Raw genomic sequence first — 20,986 nt, 5'->3', positions numbered from 1 at the left:
CGTACTAAACTCCCATACACTTTAATAAGTTTTCTGTGCACAGGAGTCAAATCTCCTTTAATGTTTCTGGAGAGCACAGATTAAAATATTAAACAAAAACCTCTCTGTCCAAAAATCTGAAAAATAAAAACAAGCCCTGATTCCAAGAGATAGTGAGCACCAGCAAAACCCCCTGATTTCAGGGGGAGTTGCAGGTGTAATGCACCTCTCAGGATCAGGCCCACTAGCTTTAATTAACTTGTGATAAAAATGAACTACTGAGGGTTTCAACTCAGTCTTTTTTTCTCCCTCTCCGTCCACAAAGATTCAAGGATGGAGTTCCTGTCCTAAATTAAAATTTCCTTGGCCACTGGTGATTTGGATCACAAGACCAACAACATTTTCTGTTTTTATTTTCTTTGTGTGGGTGGGGAGGAACTAGACATTAATGGGTCAGATTCTCCATTGCCTTTCAATATGTGTAGGCATTTACATCTATGGAAAGTGTGTAAAACACTACTATTCTGACTGGGCAGCATTGTACACCCACTTTGCACAGTTGTAAAAGACTCCACAAGGTCAAAAGCAATGGAAAATATTACATAATATCTAGATATTGAATTATCTATTGCAAACGTTCAGACCCTATAGTAAACATGTAGTTTAGGTAGCTTTTCAAAGAATTTCATATATCAACTGAGGATCTGCCCCGTTGTGATTCCAAACCGAACTCAGGATCTTTGTCCCTTGAGTTAAAATGTCACTGACAGCACAGCAAACCAAATATCTCCGAGTGGTACTAAATATCAAAGAAGCTTCTTGCTACACGACAAGTTTTGTCTCCTTATTAAAAATGTGTTTTCTCCCCATATTTTTCCACTGATTCACTGGGCTAAAATCTGTTCTCAGTTAACCTGTATAAATCTTGAGTAACTCCATTTACTTCATGATGGATTTAATTGAGTTACTCCTAATTTATACTGGAGTAATTGAGAAAAGCATTAGGGCCATAAGTTTTATATTCAACAGTGTGACCATTCATGCAGCTAGTCTCTGCTAATACCACAAAGTGCAGAGTTAACTCTTGTAGAGGTAGGCCCTCCTATCAGTAAAAGCAAGGGTGGTAAAGCCAACATAGTGTACTAGTCAAGGCTAGCAAGAGCAACAACAACTATAATTAACCTCTACAGCATGAGGAAGAAAATACAAGAGTACAGGACATGGGTAGGACAAAAATGTTCAGACAAAAATATTTTAAAAAATAAGGAGGTAATAGGAGATAGGATAGAAGAAAAGGACAGTACCTCTTGTTAATTTTATCAATTCAGGAACTGTTGCTTACTACTAGCGTAGAGGGCATCAGGAAAGGGAAGGGAAAAAACAGCAACCAAAATGAAGATATTAAAAATTGTCTATGTATATTAAAATATTCTCTCTTTTACATGCTCACACATACATTTTCTTCTAATCTGATTTTATTGTGAAACAAGAATGAGGGAGAATTTGAATCCTGACAACAAGATCTTAACATCTTGAATCATTTTTCATTGTTAGAAAGGGAAGTTCTCCAAGTCAAGGGTAAAATATCTGTTCGAATATTACAATGAATGTTGTACTATGCGCAAAACTCCATATAACTAAGACAATCATGTTTCAGATTATGTTTTCTGAACTAGAGCAAATATTATTTTAAAATTAGAAAAATATGTATTCCAACTGTTAACATATAATGGTAGTTATCTATAAAAATCTCATTTGTTGTGTATTTGGTCAAAATACATGTTTATGAAAAAGAACAATTTGAGTCAAAAAACCCACTTTGTTTTTCCCTTTCTAAAAATGTACACTATTAGACAGCCAGGTGATAAGGTACTGCAGACGTGCATATTAAACATCAGAGGTCCAATTTTCCCCCGATATGAAAACACGCAACTCCCATTGACTAAATTTGAACATATGTAAGGACTATCAGGCCCTACATGTATTCACAGAACAAAAACAACAGCAGTGGATGATACAGTGCTGTACTGTTTTGTAAATGTACAAAAATTTATCAAAACGTTAAAAAGCAGTCAGCCTAAAACTGCTGCATAAACAAATAATGGCTTACTTGGATTTGGTGATGGAACTGCTCTTGCTGGGCAACTATCTGCTCTTGACACTGTTTCTCCACCAGTTTGAATAACTGTATCCACCTAGTCTATGAAACCAAAAAGTGAAATAATTAAAAATCATATTGCTTCCTTATTGCTTTTACTCTAGCAGCACAATGGGACCCCAATCTCAGTTAAGGCCCCTAGCTATAACTGTAATATAAATAATAAATAATAATAGCAGCTAGAAAAACAACTACAGCAAAGGAAAAGAAGTGACACTCATAAAGCAAACACAGAAAAATAAAAAAAAAGACACTTCTAGTTAATGTATTCATATCTAAGTTTTATTTAAAAAATAAAGGAGGAAAAAGTGTTCTCTACAAAATTAGACCATGATGGGATGGGGTGGAGATACCTTGACCACTTACATCATTTTGGTCTTCTAGTCAATTGGAAGAAGACCAAGCTTACTTGCATCTTTTGTAAATACATTCAGGGCACTGATGAGATTAATTCATGAGAATGCAAGTACAGCCATGTCATCTGCATATTCCAGGTCTATTATGTCAAAGTCACACAGTACCACTCCCTGTATGCAGCTAGTGATGGCTTCCAGTCAGTCAGTGAACAACAGTATTGAACAGATCAGAAACAGCCATGCACCCTTAAGAGATGCCTCTGTGGTACTCAAACCAGTTGGATACACTAGTACCTAAGCAAACAGCTTTCATTTTGGAAGTGCATATCTATGAAGATTGCAGAATTTGCCAAGCACACCAGCATCTTGCAGGCGGAGCCATAGGGAGCAATGATCCAGAGAGTCAAAAGCTGCTTTTATATTAATAAAAGCTATATACATCTCATCCTTCCCACACCAAAACTCTTGGGCTTTTTTAATCATTTGTCTAATGGTAAAAATCTGTTCTGTGGTTAATCAGCCAGGCATAAACCTGGCTTGCTGTAGATGTCACAGATTCCTTACAGTGGGCTTAACATGCTCAAGAAGAACCAGCATGAACAGTTGCTTGGAATGGAGCACAAAGTGATGCCATGGTGAGTAGCACACACCAGACAATCACCTTTCCCTTTTCAAAACAATTCCATGGTCCCAGTCATTGGGTAGTTTCTCATGAATCCATACTTGGTTGATAATATGTGTGAGCCACTCCAAGACAGAATCCCAACCATGCTTGATCAGCTACACCACAAATACCAGCAGCACAGCAATTCTTGGGCGTATAGGCTGCACTTCGAACCTCCTCAATAGTACATCCTCTACATGGTGGGGCGGTTACTGGACTCTTTGCAGCCTCCTGAAGCTGCACATCAGCAGCTTTGATGGGGTTGTTCAGAAGCTCCTGAAAGTGTTCTTTCCATCCATTCAGACACTCTGCCTCGGTTTCCAGTATGTTATTGTGTCCATCTTTCACGAGCGAGGATTTGTTCTGTGGACCAGTTTTTAAGGTGCACAGTTCTTTACAGACAAGCCATAATCATTTCTGGCCAATGAAGCTTTCATCAATTGAGCCTTATTTGCCCAAAACATTTCATGGTCCTGCTCTAAAGTTGTGTTATGCAAGGCACTGAGTCATCAGTATTCTTGATAGTTCCCATTTAAGTGAGCCACATGCTGTTTTCCTATGATGTCCGGGCTCTGTTGACTGATTCATTAATGTTTAGGGCTGGTGCAACTTTTCCCCAGCACTTTGTTTGGGGCATCCATAACAGAAGGCTGGAAACAGTCGCACAAATTGTTGATTTCCTAATGTTCAAGGTTTTCATATGCAAGGATTAGAGTGTCAAATCATTTGAAGATTTCGGTCTGATATGTCATTTTGACAGCAACGTCAGTCAGTCAGTCTAAATGACTAATGGAAGGCTTGGTTTGAGTTGCCTTCAACTTTGGTTTCACCATGGCCACAGGCAACCTGCAGGCAATATTCCCAACTTCAGTGCTACTTATCACCCAACAGAGGTGTATACAGATTCTCCATTGCTTGGATATGAGAATGTGATCTAGTGCTTTGTTGATTTTTCTTCCAGCATTCAAATACCAAGTCCAGGCATGTATGTTCTTCTGTTGGAAATCGGTGTCAGAAACATGGAATCTGGTTGGAGCACAAAACCTGAGCAATCACTCACCGTTATCATTTGTGGTCGCATCCACAAAGAAATGCCCAATGCTTTCCGGCCAAGCTGTTCTAGCATTGGCTACCAGCATAGCATTGACATCACATCACACAATGAAAATGTCATGAACAGATACTCTGCTGATGACATCATACATGGCTGGTGCATATAGTCCCTTGTCCTCCTCATCATCAAGGTTAGCAGGTGCATAAGCAGCGATGATGTTGCCATTGCCATATCTATAAGAAAATCTTGCCACCATGGAACATACAGAGACAGGAGACCAGCTTCTGAGGGATTTATGAGCGTTCCTTGACAAGACTGATACAGACGACACCCTCACCACTGGGGGCTGACCATAGACAATTATAGCCATTAATAGTCATCTTGGCAGCAACACTCCAACATGTCTCGCAGAGTCCTGCCATAAAAATGCTGCACTGGTTCCACTCTCATTGTCATTCACGTGACAAGAGAATAGGAGCACCAATGGTTTTCAGGGTGAGTATGTTCCAAAAAGCAAACATACATTATGTACGCAGTCCAAAAATCCTGAGTCCCATCATTTGATGACAGGGTCGGTTCTAGTCAGAGTAATATTTGTCTAAAGTTCATACCATATCCCACTCTACCTACTTACTATCTCTTATTCACTATCAAGATGTTGACTTCTGCCTAGTGGTTTGGGGAAATTTATGTTAAAATGTCAAGTCATGAAACTCTGAAAAAGTACTGGATTTGCAAAGAAGCTACTTTTTTGTAAAACATTAATAGTATTTCAAGACATTTCCACTGCTACAAAGTGCTACTACAATATCAATAACATTATTACAGATTTTAAAAAGACTAAAACAAATGAAAGTTAATAAAATGATGTAAAAGACTTCTAAAACATTAAGTGACTATCAAATTTATAAATAGCACTAGTGAGTTTGGTTTTATTTACATTATCTTATTTTTATACTTATATTTTAATCTAGAATGAGCTAAAGTGACCTGACACCTGTTGAAGAATGCAACACACACTGATGCCACAATTCAAAAACACTAATCGTTTCTTGAAAATAAAACTAATGACTCACACTAGTACTTTTCTAAGACTTTGGTTCTGATTCTGATTTCACAGTACCATACAGTACAATTAACACTGCTAACAACCGTGTAGTTACCCTGGTGTAATATTTTACATTGAATTTAAGTGCTTTTAAAGGTTTAAAAATTAGACTCAAAGTTATTGCAACATTTTAAAAAAATGTCTATTACATTTCAAACACATTTACATCTGTACTTTATATGTGCAATATTAAGATACACAAAGCCAAGCTAGGATTGCAATAAGGCACAGAAATGTAACTGATTACATTGTGGAATGTACTACATTCTAACTGTTATGTCACAACAGTTCCCTAAATACATGTCAAAACACACATTGTCACACCTTATTTCTAAATTATAGCACCATTAGACCTGTCCTCCATACTGCAACCTTTTTACATAATACAAACTTAAAAAATAAAACTGAACATCAGATACCTCACAGTTCTTCAAAATTTCTGAGTCTGTCCTTCCACTCTTTTGTATATCTTGCATAAAGGAGGCCAGCACTTCAACAGAACCAGGAATTACAGAGGGGCTGGTCTTCCCTGAGAAACTGGGAACTCCATTCGGATTGGATGAGGGACTACTTCTGTTGAAACATGAAGAAAAACATTTGAATTATTTACTGTGCCAAATGTTGTCCAACAACAGCACTCAAAATAATACACTAGTAATACAAAACCCTTTTTTTGTATTGATTTCTCATTCTGAAACCCAATACACTAAAAATCAGATTGATCTGATCACATAAACAAGGTTATTTTTCCCCTCAAAAAAGTTAGAGAATTCATAAAACATGTTGTGATAACTTAGGGAATCAATGTATAATTTATTAATTCTGTTTGAAATTATGAACTTTTTGCATATTTGAGTACTTATCACTATGAACTTTACTGTATTCTTGCCTCATATTCCTTGTCCTAAGGAGAGAGAGAGAGGTTCCTTAGTGTCCATCTCTGAGTAGGACAGTTGTTAAAGACCATCAACAAACCCAGACAGAAAAACGGGATGACTACATCCTAGGTGAAAGCAGTTTTCTCCTGCTTGTCTGCAGAGAGTAAAAGGGGTTTAAGGAGTGGAAAATCTCCAGAAGAGAACAAAGAGATAGAAGTGTCAGAACAGGGGGTTAAAAAACACAAACACTGAGAACTTTGGAGTGATTCAAAAAAGGCAGGTTTCTGACCAGACCAGAAGACCATCTCATCACATTATGAGACCATCACAATTACAGAATTTTTAATTTTTCCTTCTTGCCTTTATAAAGATGTACCATAGATAGAATAAGAATTGGTAAGAGTCAACAGGTATGTTCTATTATTTTATAGCTTTATTTAATAAAATGCTCTGGATACAGACTGGCATTCTTGGCTCAACATTTATTGTTTCACCTGCCTGGAAATGGTGACTGTTAGCAGTTTGAGTGACAGACTAAAAGGTTGTCTAGTTTCATTCTAAGTACCTCTCTATCTTCTAAAGAAATGAGATTTTGTGGCTTTCAACAGCAATACTCATTAATCACAATAGATAGTCCTATCCCTCCTACAGCAACAGTATACTAAAGGAATGGAATTATCTTTATTCATTTCTCAATGCCAGAAAACACATCAGTATTACAAAAGGCTGTGCAAGATCACAACTGTCACTCACATGACACTGACATAACTGATCCCGGACTGAATGGACCTAATCCAAATCCCACTGAAGTCAATGGAAAGTATCACATCGACTTCATTGGGCTTTTATCAGGCCCAAAGCGCACAAGAAGAAAAAAAGTTCAACCTTGAAAGGAAGAAAGAGACAAGTTGGAAAAACAAGGAAGATGCATTTTAAGAACAATAAATAAATGTTAACTGTGATGCTTCCTCCTACATTACAAAATGTAAGTACAGGTAAATGAATACAATTACTATTTTAATAAGAATTCCTTTTCTTTTTGCGAATACAGACTAACACGGCTGCTACTCTGAAACCTATTTTAATAAGCAATTTTATCGTAACAGTGGTCTTATATTAGCTCCATTTAACATATGAAAGAACAAACTATTCAAATATTATATTTGGGTAGAAGTGGCCTATATACATTTACATACAGATTTAATAATACAGCTGCATTCTCTACAGATTTAAAATAATAAAGAAGTACACCAACAGTTGAGGTATTATTTCACATGTATGCTTTGGCCCTTTTTTGTCACCTTTCTTTTTGTCCCAGCAGAAGCTAACAAGGCCACATAATAAATTCTGAAGCTTCTACTTTAGTGAAACAAGACATCACTTCAAATGAGTTTAGGCACCATCCAAACAGAAAGAGACAAAAAAAAGCTGTAGTCCAATACGTATTTCCTCTTTTAAAAATATACATATCAGTTTGTGCTATACATTATCATTACCTGTTATTATTCAAGTTACAGCCAGAGTTGTAGGAACTTCTGATGTCAGATTCTACCGAAGAGTGAGAGAGTTCTTGCACAGTTTTCACCAAGTCCAAATTTTCCATATTTTATTCCCCAGAAGGATACTGTTGTTATCCTTTGAAAATACAGAATTATCATACTTTCAATTCAAAAAGCAGTTTGGCTTCGTTGTTTGATTAAACAATTTGATTAATCTTTAGATCAGGGGTGGGCAAACTATGGCCCAAGGGCCACATCCAGCCCTCCAGAAGTTTTAATCTGGTCCTCGAGCTCCCGCCAGGGAGCGCGGTTGGGGGCTTGTCCCACTCCGCGTGGCTCCTGGAAGCAGTGGCATATCTCCCCTCCAGCTCCTAAACGTAGGGGCAGTCAGGGGGTGCCGCACACTGCCCCCACAGCTCCCATTGGCCGGGAACCGCAGCCAAAGGGAGCTGCAGGGGCAGCGCCTGCGGACAGGGCAGTGTGCAAAGCTGCCCGGACGCACATCCGCATAGGAGCTGGAGGGGGGACATGCCGCTGTTTCTGGGAGCTACTTGAGGTAAGCGACGCCCAGAGCCTGTACCCCTGACCCCCTCCTGTGCCCCAACCCCCTGCCCCAGCCTGATCCCTCTCCCGCCCTCCGAAACCCTCAGTCCCAGCCCGGAGCACCCTCCTGCTCCCCCAAACCATCATCTTAAAGTTGCTTTTCCAAGCAGCAACTGATGAAAATTAACTAGACTCTGTTTTTTTCATTGCTGGTATTTAATAATTCAGTAGGCAGCAGTGAAACTGAGAAAAGTCATGTCTGAAAAAATTACTTCACAGGCAGGCACTGCAGCTATCTCCATGAGAGGAGGCTCTAAAAAACAGAAGCTGGGGAAAGGGTAGAATACTAAAGATGCACACCTCCCTAACAGTCAGAGGTGCTTAGGGAAAGAAAGCTCTTTCTCCCTTCTAGCAGCCAGAAAAGATGTGGAAAGGCTTCAAATTTATCAGACACCTAGAAGTGGATACAAAAAATAGAGGTCCCAACCAAAGTTCAGGGACAGCTTCTTAGCAAGAATCCCAGCATTCACCCATTTTCCATCAGCCTGAAGTCATGGATTATGTTCCTTAGCAGCAAACTGCTCCTGGTATTTGCTGGTGGCTCTCCTGACACCAATCTCTCATATTGGCTCTGTCTGGCAAGTTTAGTCTTTAAACTAATGGGTGTCTGGTAAATTTGCATCAAGCTCCATGTTAAAAGTCCCTGGATTGTGTCAACTGTTGATCCAGCCCAGGAAAGCCAGAATTTGCTCCCTCGGGAATCCATTAGTACTGCTCTACAAGTCAGCAAAAGAAATTATAGAACAATATGAGGTCCTTTTCTCCCTCAAGGCCTGGATAAACTGCCTTCACTGCACTCAGACTCAACCACTGCCTCAAGAATATCAGTTCAGGACTGGTCCACTCTTGGTTATATAACAGCATCTGGAATAATTTTCAAACACAGTTGTCACATGATTTGCATCTACAAACATCACAAGAACAAACTATGTTACAAGTGTTCAGAACCTATGCCATGGACTTGCTGGAAGTGGAGAGGTGAGCTACAGTGTGTGGTTTCTGTTGGTTGATCATTCCAAAAATAAATGGCCAATTGACTAATCAAATAATGTCAAAAATAGCCAAATATTGTAAAGCATTAATTGATCAGAACATTAACAACAGTAACAAAAAAGAGTATGACTTTATGGTGTCCAAAAATCTTAGATGGATACTTATACCTAAGTACAAAAAACGAGTTACTTAACTGAGTTATTTTAACTCAGAAAAATGCAAAACACAATTAAGTGGAGTTCTGAAAAAAATGATAGCATAATTATATTTTATAGCAATATTAGGTTAGCATTTAAATATGAAGTCACTCAAGACTTAGTTACAAAAGAAAAGAAACATGAAATTAAACAGAAACAAAAACAAACACATGGCAACTATAAAAGAAAAAAAGTCATTTTTAAATGCACTTATGCGAGGCCAACTCTTCACGCAGCTTAATGGCTGTGCATCTAATTTTCTTTGTGTTAGGGAGAAGGTTTAACGACTGAACCCTCCTCTCAGTTTGTACGTTTGTCTAGTCAGTTTAGATAGTAAACACTTTGGGACATGGACCATGTCTTTTAAGTTGTTTAACGTGCTTTGTAAGCTGCCACGTATATTGATGGTCTGGTATATGATGATATACATGCATACATAGAATGTTTGTTCTGAAGATTACACCCAGTTAAGATGCTCAACTTTCGATCAGTTCACCTTTTCCCCCCCAAACAGGTAGTGAAGTGAGCGACAAGACATTTAAGTAGGGTTGCTAATCGATAGCATGAGGATGCAAACAAAAGTATGCTGCTGCTAAGCTCTGGGCATTCTTGCTGGAATATCTGTTGACGATATTTGACATTGGTCAAATAATAGGTGACCAACTGGCCAGTCAATTGACCAGCTTGCCAAGCCTAGTCCTGTCCACAATACAAATTTTAACATTATTGTAACAGGATCAGGAAATAACTCAGCTGTCATGGGGTCCCTTATTTTGGTTGTTCTTGCAGTACCGATCAGCCCTTACAGTCCCAAACACTGATCTTCCATTTAGTGTAGAAAGACACTAAATTAGACCAGTCTGCAAAACTAACCCTTATGTGTTTTCCCTCAGATGAACTGATGCAAGTTTTTTAATAGAAGTTAAATACCTGTGAGAGTAAAAATATGGAGAAGTCAAGTGCACATAAAATTGCATCTAGATTGCTCTGAACTTTCAGCGTGCAGCAACTACATTTCAGACATTAAATGTTGGCTTTTTTTAATCACTCTTAAAATAACTGGGCCATAAAAGAAACACATTTGATCACTAAATTTAATTTGGGAGAACTAAACCACTTCAACTACACCAGTGCTTAAGAGCGTGACAAGTAACCTCCAAACTCTTTTACAATTTTAGACTATTCTCATTTTTAATTAAACAGAAAAATGACAGGAAACATTTCCTGGACTCTATTCTTACAGGCCAAGGTACATTCCAGAACAAACTCTAGGACCCACTCAAAAAAAACATGAACTAAACATGTATGCTGGTGAGCTGCTACACCAACACCAGCACATTTACCCCCCTCATTTAACAACCCCCTCATCTGAGCAGCATCTGGTCCCTTTGCCCTCAAGTACTTTCCTCCCCTCCCACTTCCGGCCCTCTCTCTGTCCACTATCTCTCCCCTTTCAGGCCCCCATCCTCCCTCACGCCCCTTCCCTCGCATTGGGTCCTCCCCCACCCTCTCTTCACCTCCCACTAGTTCCTACCCCACTCTACTGGGTCCTCCCACTCCCTCCAGCCTCTTCTCCCATCTCTCCCTCAGTCCTCCCAGCTGTCTCCTCAGTCACTTGCTCTCCTCTCCCCCTCTAACCCCGCCTCCTTTCCGTGGGTTTCCTCTCCCCTAGAGCTCTCCGCCCCGCACCCCGTTCCAATTTCCCAGTCCAGGCTCCGCCCCTCTCCTCTCATTGGGCGGCTAACCACCGCGTTTTAGACTGTTGACAGAGCTGCTACCCCAGGATTGGTCAACAAGACTGCCACTCGCTGTTGGGGGCGGGGTCGAAGCTACAATTGAGGACGTCTCGCCTAACTGGGACGAGGGGAGGGGGCTGAAAGCCGCGGCATGCTAAGGCCCGCGTCATTGGGTGTCTTCTACTCCAGGGTCCCATGTCTGGGCTCGCTCCTCCCTTACCTGCATCTCTGCCTGTCCGGAGGGAAGGGTATCCTGGTTTCAGCACTGCTCCCCTCCGGCGACCGTTAGGCGGTAAACAAGCACCAGCTGCGATCTCCTTCCTCACGATTGGCGGCTGGGATTCGAACGTTGGGGGGGGCAAAGGGCACGAGAGACGGGCCCCCTCGCGATGATTGGCTGTTCTGGCCGCGCGCCAGACCCAATCGTGCGACGCTATTGGCTGAGGTGCGGGAAGTATCGGCGAGCCATATCCCCGCGTTCGGATTGGCAGGTGCGGCTGCGCGCCGCACGAGTACCCGGGACATGATTGGCTGATTGGTTTTTGCGTTCCGGCATAGTGTGCGGGAGGCCTGGCTTCCCTGCGCATGCTCAGTGAGGGACGGTGAGGGATTCTTGCGGATTGGAGATGCGCAAAGCGCTCATACAGTAGGAAGTGTATTACGTATGCGCAGATGTATGTCTGTGGTACTGTCTTGGGGGGCGCATGCGCAAAACGGCCGATGCGGATGTTGTGGGGCCTGTGCTGACCCTCCCTTGCCTGTAAGTAAGAAGGGCCTCGCCTGGCGCCTTAGAGCGGTTGGGCGCGCGCCTGACCCCGCGCCCCCTTTGATCGGGACTTCAGACTCCAGCTCTTCGCTGCGGGTTTATCAGGCTACAGGCAGGGGCCCAGCTGGGGAGAGAACCCGGCTCCTGTCCCTGCCCCCCTCCCCCCCGCTCTAATCCTCCATCCTCTCTCTGCTCCCAGAGCTGGGGAGTGAACCCAGGAGTCCCGGCTCCTATCCCTACCACCCCCCCAGCTCCGGTCCCAGAGCTGGGGAGTGAACCCAGGAGTCCCGGCTCCTATCCCTACCACCCCCCCAGCTCCGGTCCCAGAGCTGGGGAGTGAACCCAGGAGTCCCGGCTCTCAGTCCCCCTTCGCTCCTAGAACTGGGGAGAGAACCCAGTAGTCCCGGCCCCTATCCCTGCCTCCCCCCCCAACCCTCCATTCTCTCTTTGCTCCTACAGCTGGGGAGGAAATCTAGGAATCCCAGCTCTTGTTCCTTGCACACCCGTCTTGACACCCCGCCCTCCTCCCCGAGCTGGGGAGAGAATCACAGAACTGGAAGGGACCTCGGTCCAGTCCCCTGCACTCAAGCCAGGACTAAGTGTTATCTAGACCAGTGGTTCTTAACCTTTACTGCAGCCTGCACCCCTTTGGTTCTCAAAATATGTTCTCGCACCCCTTATGAAAAACCTAGATATATTTTGTTTGTATATTACAGTAATTGTTAAAAAATGTATAATAAAAACATAGGTTTGATGAAACAAAGTAGTTGTACTTACATGCCTGTGCTTAATTTGTGTTTTCAATTATTTACTTTCTAAAAAAATCTGGCATGTCTCACACCCCAGTTTAAGAACCACTGATCTAGACCATCCCTGATAGGTGTTTATCCAACCTGCTCTTAAAAATCTAGGAGTCCTGGCTCCCACGCCCCCTTCCTCTGTTCTAGCCACCACTGCACAAACTCCTTTTCAAAATTGTCTGTTTTTCATGGACTTAGAACTGGGTTGTAGAACTTCACTTAAGGTCTTGATGGAGCCCCCAAAAATATGCCTGATGGGGAGCAATATGGGAGTTCAGCCAGCAGGACAATGCATCTGCAATATTGAGTCTCCTGCTTTGTCCGTCAGCTGTCAAGGCCCTGTTGGTATCTCCACTGACTGAGAGAGAGGACCCATCTCGCTCCCCATACACTGGAAACCCAGGCTGCAAACCAAACAGAGCAGGTGTTCAGACTTTTTATTCCCTTGACCTCACATTCTACTACTTTTTTCTTCTGTTTCCCCAGGCTTGTGCTCACAACCTCAACTCTATCCTAGAATCCTTTATGCTGCTAATAGTGGGACAGGTGCTTGTTAGGGTGCCGCCAGTGTGTGAGGGAGTGAAAGCAGACTTGCATGAACCACAGACTGAAAATCACTGAAACAGTTTGTGCAGGCCTTACTTACTTAACTATTAACCCTAGTCAGTGACCTTAAGTGGATGGTACTCTTCTTAAGAAATAGATACAGGTTATTGCAAGTGGTTATTTGCATTTCAAAATAAACACTGATGTTTTGGACTAGTTCTTAGTTGCCCCAACAGACATACATACACACAGTGCCAAGAGGGTGCTAGTTGCTTTACAGACAGGTATGAAGATAAGGTGCCTGTTCTAAAGATATTATATTAGAAGGGGAAAAAATCCATCTCTTATCTATATGCCGTAATTGCTTACCATGATGAATAATTTCCAATCTGTGTTTTAAATCAGATCGTGGTCCCTTGCTGACCTCTTCCTAGCTGATCCTGCAGTAAAAGCATGATGCATTGTTTTTACTACCACAGTTATTTCCTTGACAACTGATATTGTAAGTACTGGATTGTGACTTCACTGCAGGATGAAGCAAAAGGAGAGGATGAGCTGTGAAGGAGAAAGCCATTAGTGAAAACACATCTTAAGTCACATAGGAAGTATTTATATTTTTAATGTATAAGGTGACCTGCAAATCAGTATGATAATGCTGATTCATTAAATAATGCTACTCACTTGTGCAGCACCTCAATAAGGCAGGTATTGCATGTCTTAGAGATGGGTGAAATAAGCTATCGGTAAGGGACTTGTTTAATGTCATACAGTGGGTCAGGGTAGAAGGAATAGGACACAGGTGTCCTAACACCCAAGTTGTCCACTACTCTTTTTGTAGGTGACACCCTTGCATTTAGGAATATGTGCTGACTGCTCCAATTAGGAAGGCTAGCAGGAGACTATTCAGCATATTAAAGTACTGACTGTTCTTCTTCCTAGCCTGACTGTTAAGGGCATTTTGCTAAAATTGATAAAGTTTTCTCAGTTTGAGTTGCAGGATATATTTAACCAAGAGACACCAAGACAGTTGACTATTTAGAAGCCTTTCATCAAAATGGAGTGATACTTCTGTGTCTTAAGTGTGTGTGGAGACTTCAATAATTAAAATCTCCAGTGTGCTGTTGGATGTTATAAATAGGATATAATAATTGCAGAGCTTTCAAACTGTACAAACCTCCTGATCTAAGCAATTCTGACAGACTTGACATTTCTAGGACTGCATAAAAAAACCCTGGGATGATACTGTTTTTATATACTAAGATGTTTCCCCTGATTAAGCTATATTAATGATAGCAAGGTACCACCCATTCTGAGTAGGACTATGGTTCACCATTATTTCCTTTCTCTCCTACATGCACAATACGTAACAACTGGGGGGGGGGGGGGGGTTAGATCCTGTTTTGTGTAAAGTGAAATCCTGGTAGGTCAGTCTTGCTCTGTACATATTTGTTTTAGTCATTTTTTATAGCTGTAGCATCAAGGAACAGTAGCAAAATTCACATTAGTCTGCAAGCATTAAGCACTCCCCAAATCTTCTCTATTCATGTGTGATGAGTAGCTCAGACAGTTATCCTTTGTTTCAACTAAGGTTATCTAAGCAACCAGTTACTGACAATAGTAACTGAGTTGGAGGAAGGGGAAAATTGTTACCATAACTCATTGCTGCTATGCTTTGAAGAATTAAGTGTTGCTTTATGGTTTCTGCAATAAAACACTGCATTCCCATCTTTTAGTTTTTAGTGCCACCAAGTGGCCAGTTTTACTTGCTCATTAAAACTACTCAAAACTATTTCCGTTTTTCCCCCTTTCTTGTACCAGTGTAGATTTATTGCTAGTTGAATGTTAACATTTTTCATCAACTGCATTCAGGACATACAGTTCACATAGTCAAGTAGTCATTCTTTTGAGCCAAATAAGTAAATATTTAAAGCAAAACAAAGACATTTATTATCTTAACATCTTAGAGCCCAAGGAACAGTGCTGTTTGATAGCACTAGAAATCTGGAGTCATTGGTGTAACCACAGAATAGGTGGTTGCAGTGCAAGCTTCCCTGCACTTTCAGACCTATAAGGATCAAAAACCCTGACTAGGAGGGATCACCTCTAGGGGTCAAGCATTCTGTCTTCATAGCCCATTTGCTCTTTCACCTGCTATCTTAAACTGTCAGTGTCCATTTTTATTTGGAAACAAAACAGTTATGAAGGGAAAAATAGAACCGGAGGAGTGGGCACAAAAATCATGAATGAAATCACAAAGGTTTGATGACAGGAGCAACTTATGGCAAACAGCAGAGCACAAAAGATTCTTAATTTGAAATAAAGTTGATCAAGCTGGTATACTGATAAATTCAGTAAAGTCAGTGCAGCATGAAGTACCAGCAAGTAAAAACATGTTACTTCCATTTATTTTAAAAATTAGAATGGGAACCAGGAATAGGCTCAAAACTATAGGAACTATTAAGCTAATGCAACAATGAATCTGGACTTAAGGATATCAGGACTTGGTGGGAGTTTTGCCTGAGTAAGGACTTCCAAATAAGATTTTTATGTAGCCAGGTGCATAGCCTTCTCTTTCCATTAGGTCTTTACCCCCTTCTTTTCTGGTATATGGGATAATATTCGGACCGTTGCTTTCTTGGGGCCAGGATTTCACCCAGAGTGTATAAACCAAAACTGCTTCCCTATTTGAATGCAGTTTTGAACCATTGTTTATATCAAATTTCCAAGACAAAGTAAACTTAAAAGAATGATGTGAGCAATTAAGTTTATTTCACCAGAACTAATTGCATCCTAAAGCTCAAATTTGGACACTTATTGTGTGAGGCTTCTCTCTGTTAATAAGTGTTTTCAGGTGCCACTTAACACCTTGATTTTGAAAGTTAGTCTGTTTTAATTTAGTGGCTATTTTACAGATGCCTTACAGACGAAATAACAACTTTGGCTACTTATTTTGTTGCAATTTCATAACATTCATTTGAAATATTTAGCATTCCATATTTGACATATCTGTAACCATGTTACATAGCTAGTTTATAACATCTTTTAAAATACATTAGGTCATATTAGGCTAAACTAGATCATGTTAAAACAAGGTATTTTCTATTTCAGGTTCCAGTCAAGAGGAGTTTTTGTTTCCCTTTCCTTATGAATGCTTCAAGTTTGTTTCATTTCTCAATCTTACTAACCAAAATAAATACATTGTCTTGGAGGCCATGGCTTTGGAGGCAGCAAAAGTTTTTATCCCCCCGACTGGCTGTACCTTTATTGCCGGTAGCAGGAAAGAAGAATTCTTGTGATCTTCTTGCACTAAGTGAAACAGACTTAGAAGAACAGTTTGTAAGAGGTGATGGCCCAGGAGGCCAAGCAACTAATAAGACAAGCAACTGTGTGGTCCTGAAGCATATTCCATCTGGGATTGTAGTCAAGGTAATTCATTTATTTGGTTCCATTAAATAATTGTAACCAGCCTGATTATATTGTGTTGTTTTGACAAAATATGCAGAATTTTAAAATATGGTGTGCAGAATTTTTAATTTTTGGTGCAGAATTCCCCCAGGAGTATAATAATTAGACTTTAAAGAGCTAAATGATAGGATTTTTTTTTTGAGGCAATCCTTTCATTCATAGGAAAAGTAGGCAGCACCAAATTTGCATTCAAATCTTGCATCCAGTTAAAGGGATCCTGAAATTTTCCTCTTCAATAGCTCCTATCATCTAAAGAACTCCAAAGTACTTTATAAACTTTAAGCTTTCCAACATGCTATGCCATAAGGAAATTTCTCCATTTTACAGATGGTAAAATGGAGGGACAGAGTTTAAGTGACTTTCCCAGGGTCCTAGAGCAGGGAACTAAAAATCAGAACTCCTGGCTCTCCCTTCCCTATTACAAATGCAAGATGAGACTACAGATCCAACAAGCTTGGTACAAACTGAGCCTACCTATTGCTCCTCAAATTACTCATAAGTAAGAATAATTTATCAACTAGGGGCTGCCCATTGATCCTTATGAGACAGATTTTTGCTCACTAGCTGTAACTTAATGTCTTCTTTTTACTCTGTATAATTTAAATTCAGAAGTAACTTGAAAGGAATGGAGGAGCAATTTTCAAGTCTACCAGTGAGAAAGGATTAAGACAAAAATCAGTAGGCAAAACTAGAAGAACCCTTAAACAATAAATGCTACTTCAAAACACTAACTTCATGTCATCTGATGGCTACCAAAAATGGTTTGCTGTTTACTGCTATAGCAGAAAGGGAGAGGCTAGCTCATTTAAAATGGATTTTTTGAGCCATTAATTTAATTAATAGACTTCATAATTGTTCTAATCATTTCTTGAATGTTACCACATAAAGAGAACACTTTTCCTTTAGAAACTGTCATGACACAAATTTGGCTTCTTATTTCCTTGTGCACTTTCCCTTACTAGTCTGAAATTAAATATCTCTTATCAGGGTTGCTTTTTTTCCTTTCAGCTAGTACATAAATAAAATCAAATTACAAGCCAAGTATTCTACTCCTTACTCATATAAACAGTTTTAAATTTTAGGATTAATTTATATTAATAAGGATTTTACAGGATGAGGCTCTATAGTAGTACAACATGTTTAGTAAAAGGAAAAAATGTGTACGTGTAGAATGAACAGAATTAATTTACAATAACAAATTTTTTTTTCAGTGTCATCAAACTAGATCAGTGGAGCTGAACCGACAGAGAGCCAGAGAAATACTGCAGCAAAAAGTTGACCTCTTTTACAAAGGTGAAAATAGTGACATTTTTAAAGAGAAAAGAGCAGCTGAGAAGAAAAAGCAAGAAAAGAAAAAAAGAACAAAGGAGAATCTAGAAAAGAAAAGGCATATTAAAGAAATGCAAGAATCAGATGCCAAATAAGTGTGAGAGAAAATACCGATTTGGTTTGTCAGGGAAAGAGGAGAGAGTTTGTTGCTACCCTTGAAACATGTGTTAGAAGTTTTCTGGCTTAATACTGTTAAGACTTCATAATAAACACTATTAAATTGTTGAGTTTAGTGACCTGCTATTAGTGCAAGGCTAAAGTATTTAGCCCAATGCTAATAGCAGTCATATATTTCATCTACGGTGGACATCCCGGTACACTCGGATTCAATATAATCGTCAGTTCATTTGTGCCAAATTTAGGACAGGTGTGATAAGAAAACAAGATCCATAAAACCTTAATTAAATGGATGTTACAGGAAAACTCTATCCACTTCTGTTAACGGAGGGAAAAACTCAATCAGCTGAGAATATTCTTCTCTCACTGTGAGAAGATTTAGACACAATCTCTAATGCTTTCATGCTTAAGTCACAAAGATGAGGACTTCTCCTGAAACATAGTTGGCCTTATCCTATAGTCCGTACTCAGGCAACATTTCCATTTAAATCAGAACCCCCTTTATAACTTACAGTAGACAGATTGGATGAGCTATAAAAAAAAAAAACTCTCATTTCTAGTAGGGTTGTCAATTAATTGCAATTAATACAAAACAATTAACGTTTTTTTAAATGAGTTACTCGCAGAGCTTTGTTTTGACCCTCTTACTTACTGTACTACATTACTTGGTGGACACTGGCACAGTTGTACTGTATTCTCATGATCTGGAGTGATTAAATATCAGAAAAAGTTAATGGAGCAAAGCACCAAAAGTTTAGGTCTTTTGAATGAGAAGTTTATTTTTAAGAAACCTCTGGATAAAAAGACAGTTATCTGTAGCTATTGCAAGACTGAGTTCCAGTACCATCGAAGTACTTAAAGTCTGCAGTACCACATACGCGCTAAACATGCTTTCGCCTCCAGTTCTTGTGCTACAGATAACCCACTGACAGCAAATGAATCCTGCCAGCCGCGACAGAGTACACTTACAGAGTTTCAGGATTGCTACAAGCCCATGGATCAATGTACAACAGTTTAACCAGTACTATTGCAAAGTGCATAGCTATGGAGTGCAGACCACTCAACATTGTAAACAGAGGGCTAAGAGATGTTATTCAAATTGCATCTTCTAATTAGTCATATACCTTGCCCTCCCAAGAGACCATTGCCAAGTATTTGTGATGCCTATATCATGAGAAGACTACAAAGTTGGAGCTTCTGAAAAATGCACTAGCTGTTGCTTTGGGTGGTGATCACTGGACGTCCTTGAGCAATCACAGCTGTGCTGGAGACACAGCACACCTAATTGATGCTGCATGGACACTGCAATTGTTTGCTTTAACGGTAACACACATTGAAGAGAGACATTATGCTGAAACATATGCAGAGTGTTTCTTGGATATTGCGAAAGAATGGAATATTCAAGAAAAGGTAACAACAATTAGTACTGACAGTGCACACAGTATGATTGCAGCAGCCAGTCATTTGCCTTTTGAACACATGGCATGCATCACTCACAGTCTGCAGCGATCCATTACAGTAGCACTCGGTGGTGGTTTAGAAAACGTGCTGGCAAAATGTGGAAAACTTGTGGGCCATTTCAAACACAATCCAGCTAACAGTACAGAGCTAGAAATACAACAAGCTGCAAATGGACAGAAACAAGAACCTCTTGTACAAGATATTTCAACCAGATGGAACTCCACATTGGGTATGGTTCGGTTCATGCTTAGAAGTAAAGCTGCTATCACAGCCACATTAGCTCTTCAAAAGCACAATCTATCAGTGCCACCAGATAGTGATTTTGAAAAACTGCAAAAGCTAGAAACACTACTTGAGCCTTGCAGGGTTGTGACTGAACTCCTTAGGGGGAAATTGTATGTCTCGTGCTCCGTGGTTTTACCCGCGTTCTGCCATTTATTTCGTGTTATGGCAGTCTCTGACAACCCAGCATATGTTGTTCGATTTTAAGAACACTTTCACTGCAGATTTGACAAAATGCAAAGAAGGTACCAATATAAGATTTCTAAAGATAGCTACAGCATTCAATCCAAGGTTTAAGAATCTGAAGTGCCTTCCAAAACCCAAGAGGGAAGAGGTTTGGAACATGCTGTCAGAAGTCTTAAAAGAGCAATACTCCGATGCAGAAACTATAGAACCCGAACCACCAAAAAACAAAATCAACCTTTTATTGGTGCCATCTGACTCAGATGATGAAAATGAAGGTCTGTCAGTCTGCACTGCTTTGGATTGTTATCGAGCGGAACCAGTCATCAGCATGGAAGCACGTCCTCTGGAATGGTGGTCAAAGCATAAAGGGGCACACAAATGTTTAGCATATCTGGCACGTAAATACCTTGCAACGCTGGCTACAACAGTGCCTTGTGAACGCCTGTTACCACTTTCAGGTGACCTTCTGATAAGAAGCGGGCAGCATTATCTCTCAAATGTAAACAAACTCGTTTTTCTTAGTAATTGGATGAACAAGAAGTAGGACTGAGTGGACTTGTAGGCTCTAAAGTTTTACATAGTTTTGTTTTTGAGTGCAGGTATGTAAAAAAAAAAATCTACATTTGTAAGTTGCACTTTCACGATAGAGATTGTATTACAGTACTTGTATGAGGTAAATTGAAAATACTATTTTCTTGTTTTTTTACAGTGCAAATATTTGTAATCAAAAATATAAAGTGAACACTGTACACTTTGTATTCTGTGTTGTAAATGAAATCAGTATATTTGAAATTGTAGAAAAACATCCA

At 40.1% G+C, this 20,986-nt stretch overlaps 2 protein-coding genes and 1 pseudogene across 3 annotated transcripts in view; 2 read left to right on the top strand and 1 right to left on the bottom strand.

Moving 5' to 3' along the window:
* MPHOSPH9 (M-phase phosphoprotein 9) overlaps positions 1 to 11,569 on the bottom strand; it is a 40,801-nt gene extending 29,232 nt beyond the window's left edge. Inside the window, exons 1-4 of one of the 2 annotated variants that reach the window (XM_074972789.1) lie at positions 11,446 to 11,569; positions 7,694 to 7,832; positions 5,739 to 5,892; positions 2,090 to 2,179 (exon numbers count right to left, since the gene is read on the bottom strand). In XM_074972789.1, coding sequence (XP_074828890.1) covers positions 2,090 to 2,179; positions 5,739 to 5,892; positions 7,694 to 7,800 — 351 coding nt within the window. In that variant the 5' untranslated portion in view covers positions 7,801 to 7,832; positions 11,446 to 11,569. Of the gene's footprint in view, positions 1 to 1,283; positions 1,324 to 2,089; positions 2,180 to 5,738; positions 5,893 to 7,693; positions 7,833 to 11,445 lie in introns of those variants that run through there. The other variant, XM_074972790.1, reaches the window with a different exon arrangement.
* Positions 11,570 to 11,868: 299 nt separating this feature from the next.
* MTRFR (mitochondrial translation release factor in rescue) lies at positions 11,869 to 18,229 on the top strand. Its single transcript, XM_074973139.1, has 3 exons — positions 11,869 to 11,985; positions 16,446 to 16,763; positions 18,014 to 18,229. Exons 1-3 carry the CDS (start codon positions 11,890 to 11,892, stop codon positions 18,224 to 18,226), a joined length of 627 nt encoding a protein of 208 aa, XP_074829240.1. The 5' UTR covers positions 11,869 to 11,889; the 3' UTR covers positions 18,227 to 18,229.
* Positions 18,230 to 18,981: 752 nt separating this feature from the next.
* Positions 18,982 to 20,721, top strand: LOC141999571 (E3 SUMO-protein ligase ZBED1-like; annotated as a pseudogene).
* The last annotated feature ends 265 nt before the right edge of the window (positions 20,722 to 20,986 follow it).

The sequence above is a fragment of the Natator depressus genome, chromosome 15, assembly GCF_965152275.1.
Source record: "Natator depressus isolate rNatDep1 chromosome 15, rNatDep2.hap1, whole genome shotgun sequence".
NCBI classification, from domain to species: domain Eukaryota; kingdom Metazoa; phylum Chordata; order Testudines; family Cheloniidae; genus Natator; species Natator depressus.
The sequence above is the reverse complement of the archived record's forward strand: the minus strand, read 5'-3'. Positions and strand labels throughout refer to the sequence as shown.

What these genes read in the sequence shown, in the direction of transcription:
- MTRFR (XM_074973139.1), top strand. Translation starts at nt 11,890, where the DNA reads ATGCGCAGATGTATGTCTGTGGTACTGTCTTGGGGGGCGCATGCGCAA. An exon ending in GTGCTGACCCTCCCTTGCCT is followed by an intron (nt 11,986 to 16,445) that starts GTAAGTAAGAAG and finishes TTTCTATTTCAG; the next exon opens with GTTCCAGTCAAGAGGAGTTT. An exon ending in CATCTGGGATTGTAGTCAAG is followed by an intron (nt 16,764 to 18,013) that starts GTAATTCATTTA and finishes TTTTTTTTTCAG; the next exon opens with TGTCATCAAACTAGATCAGT.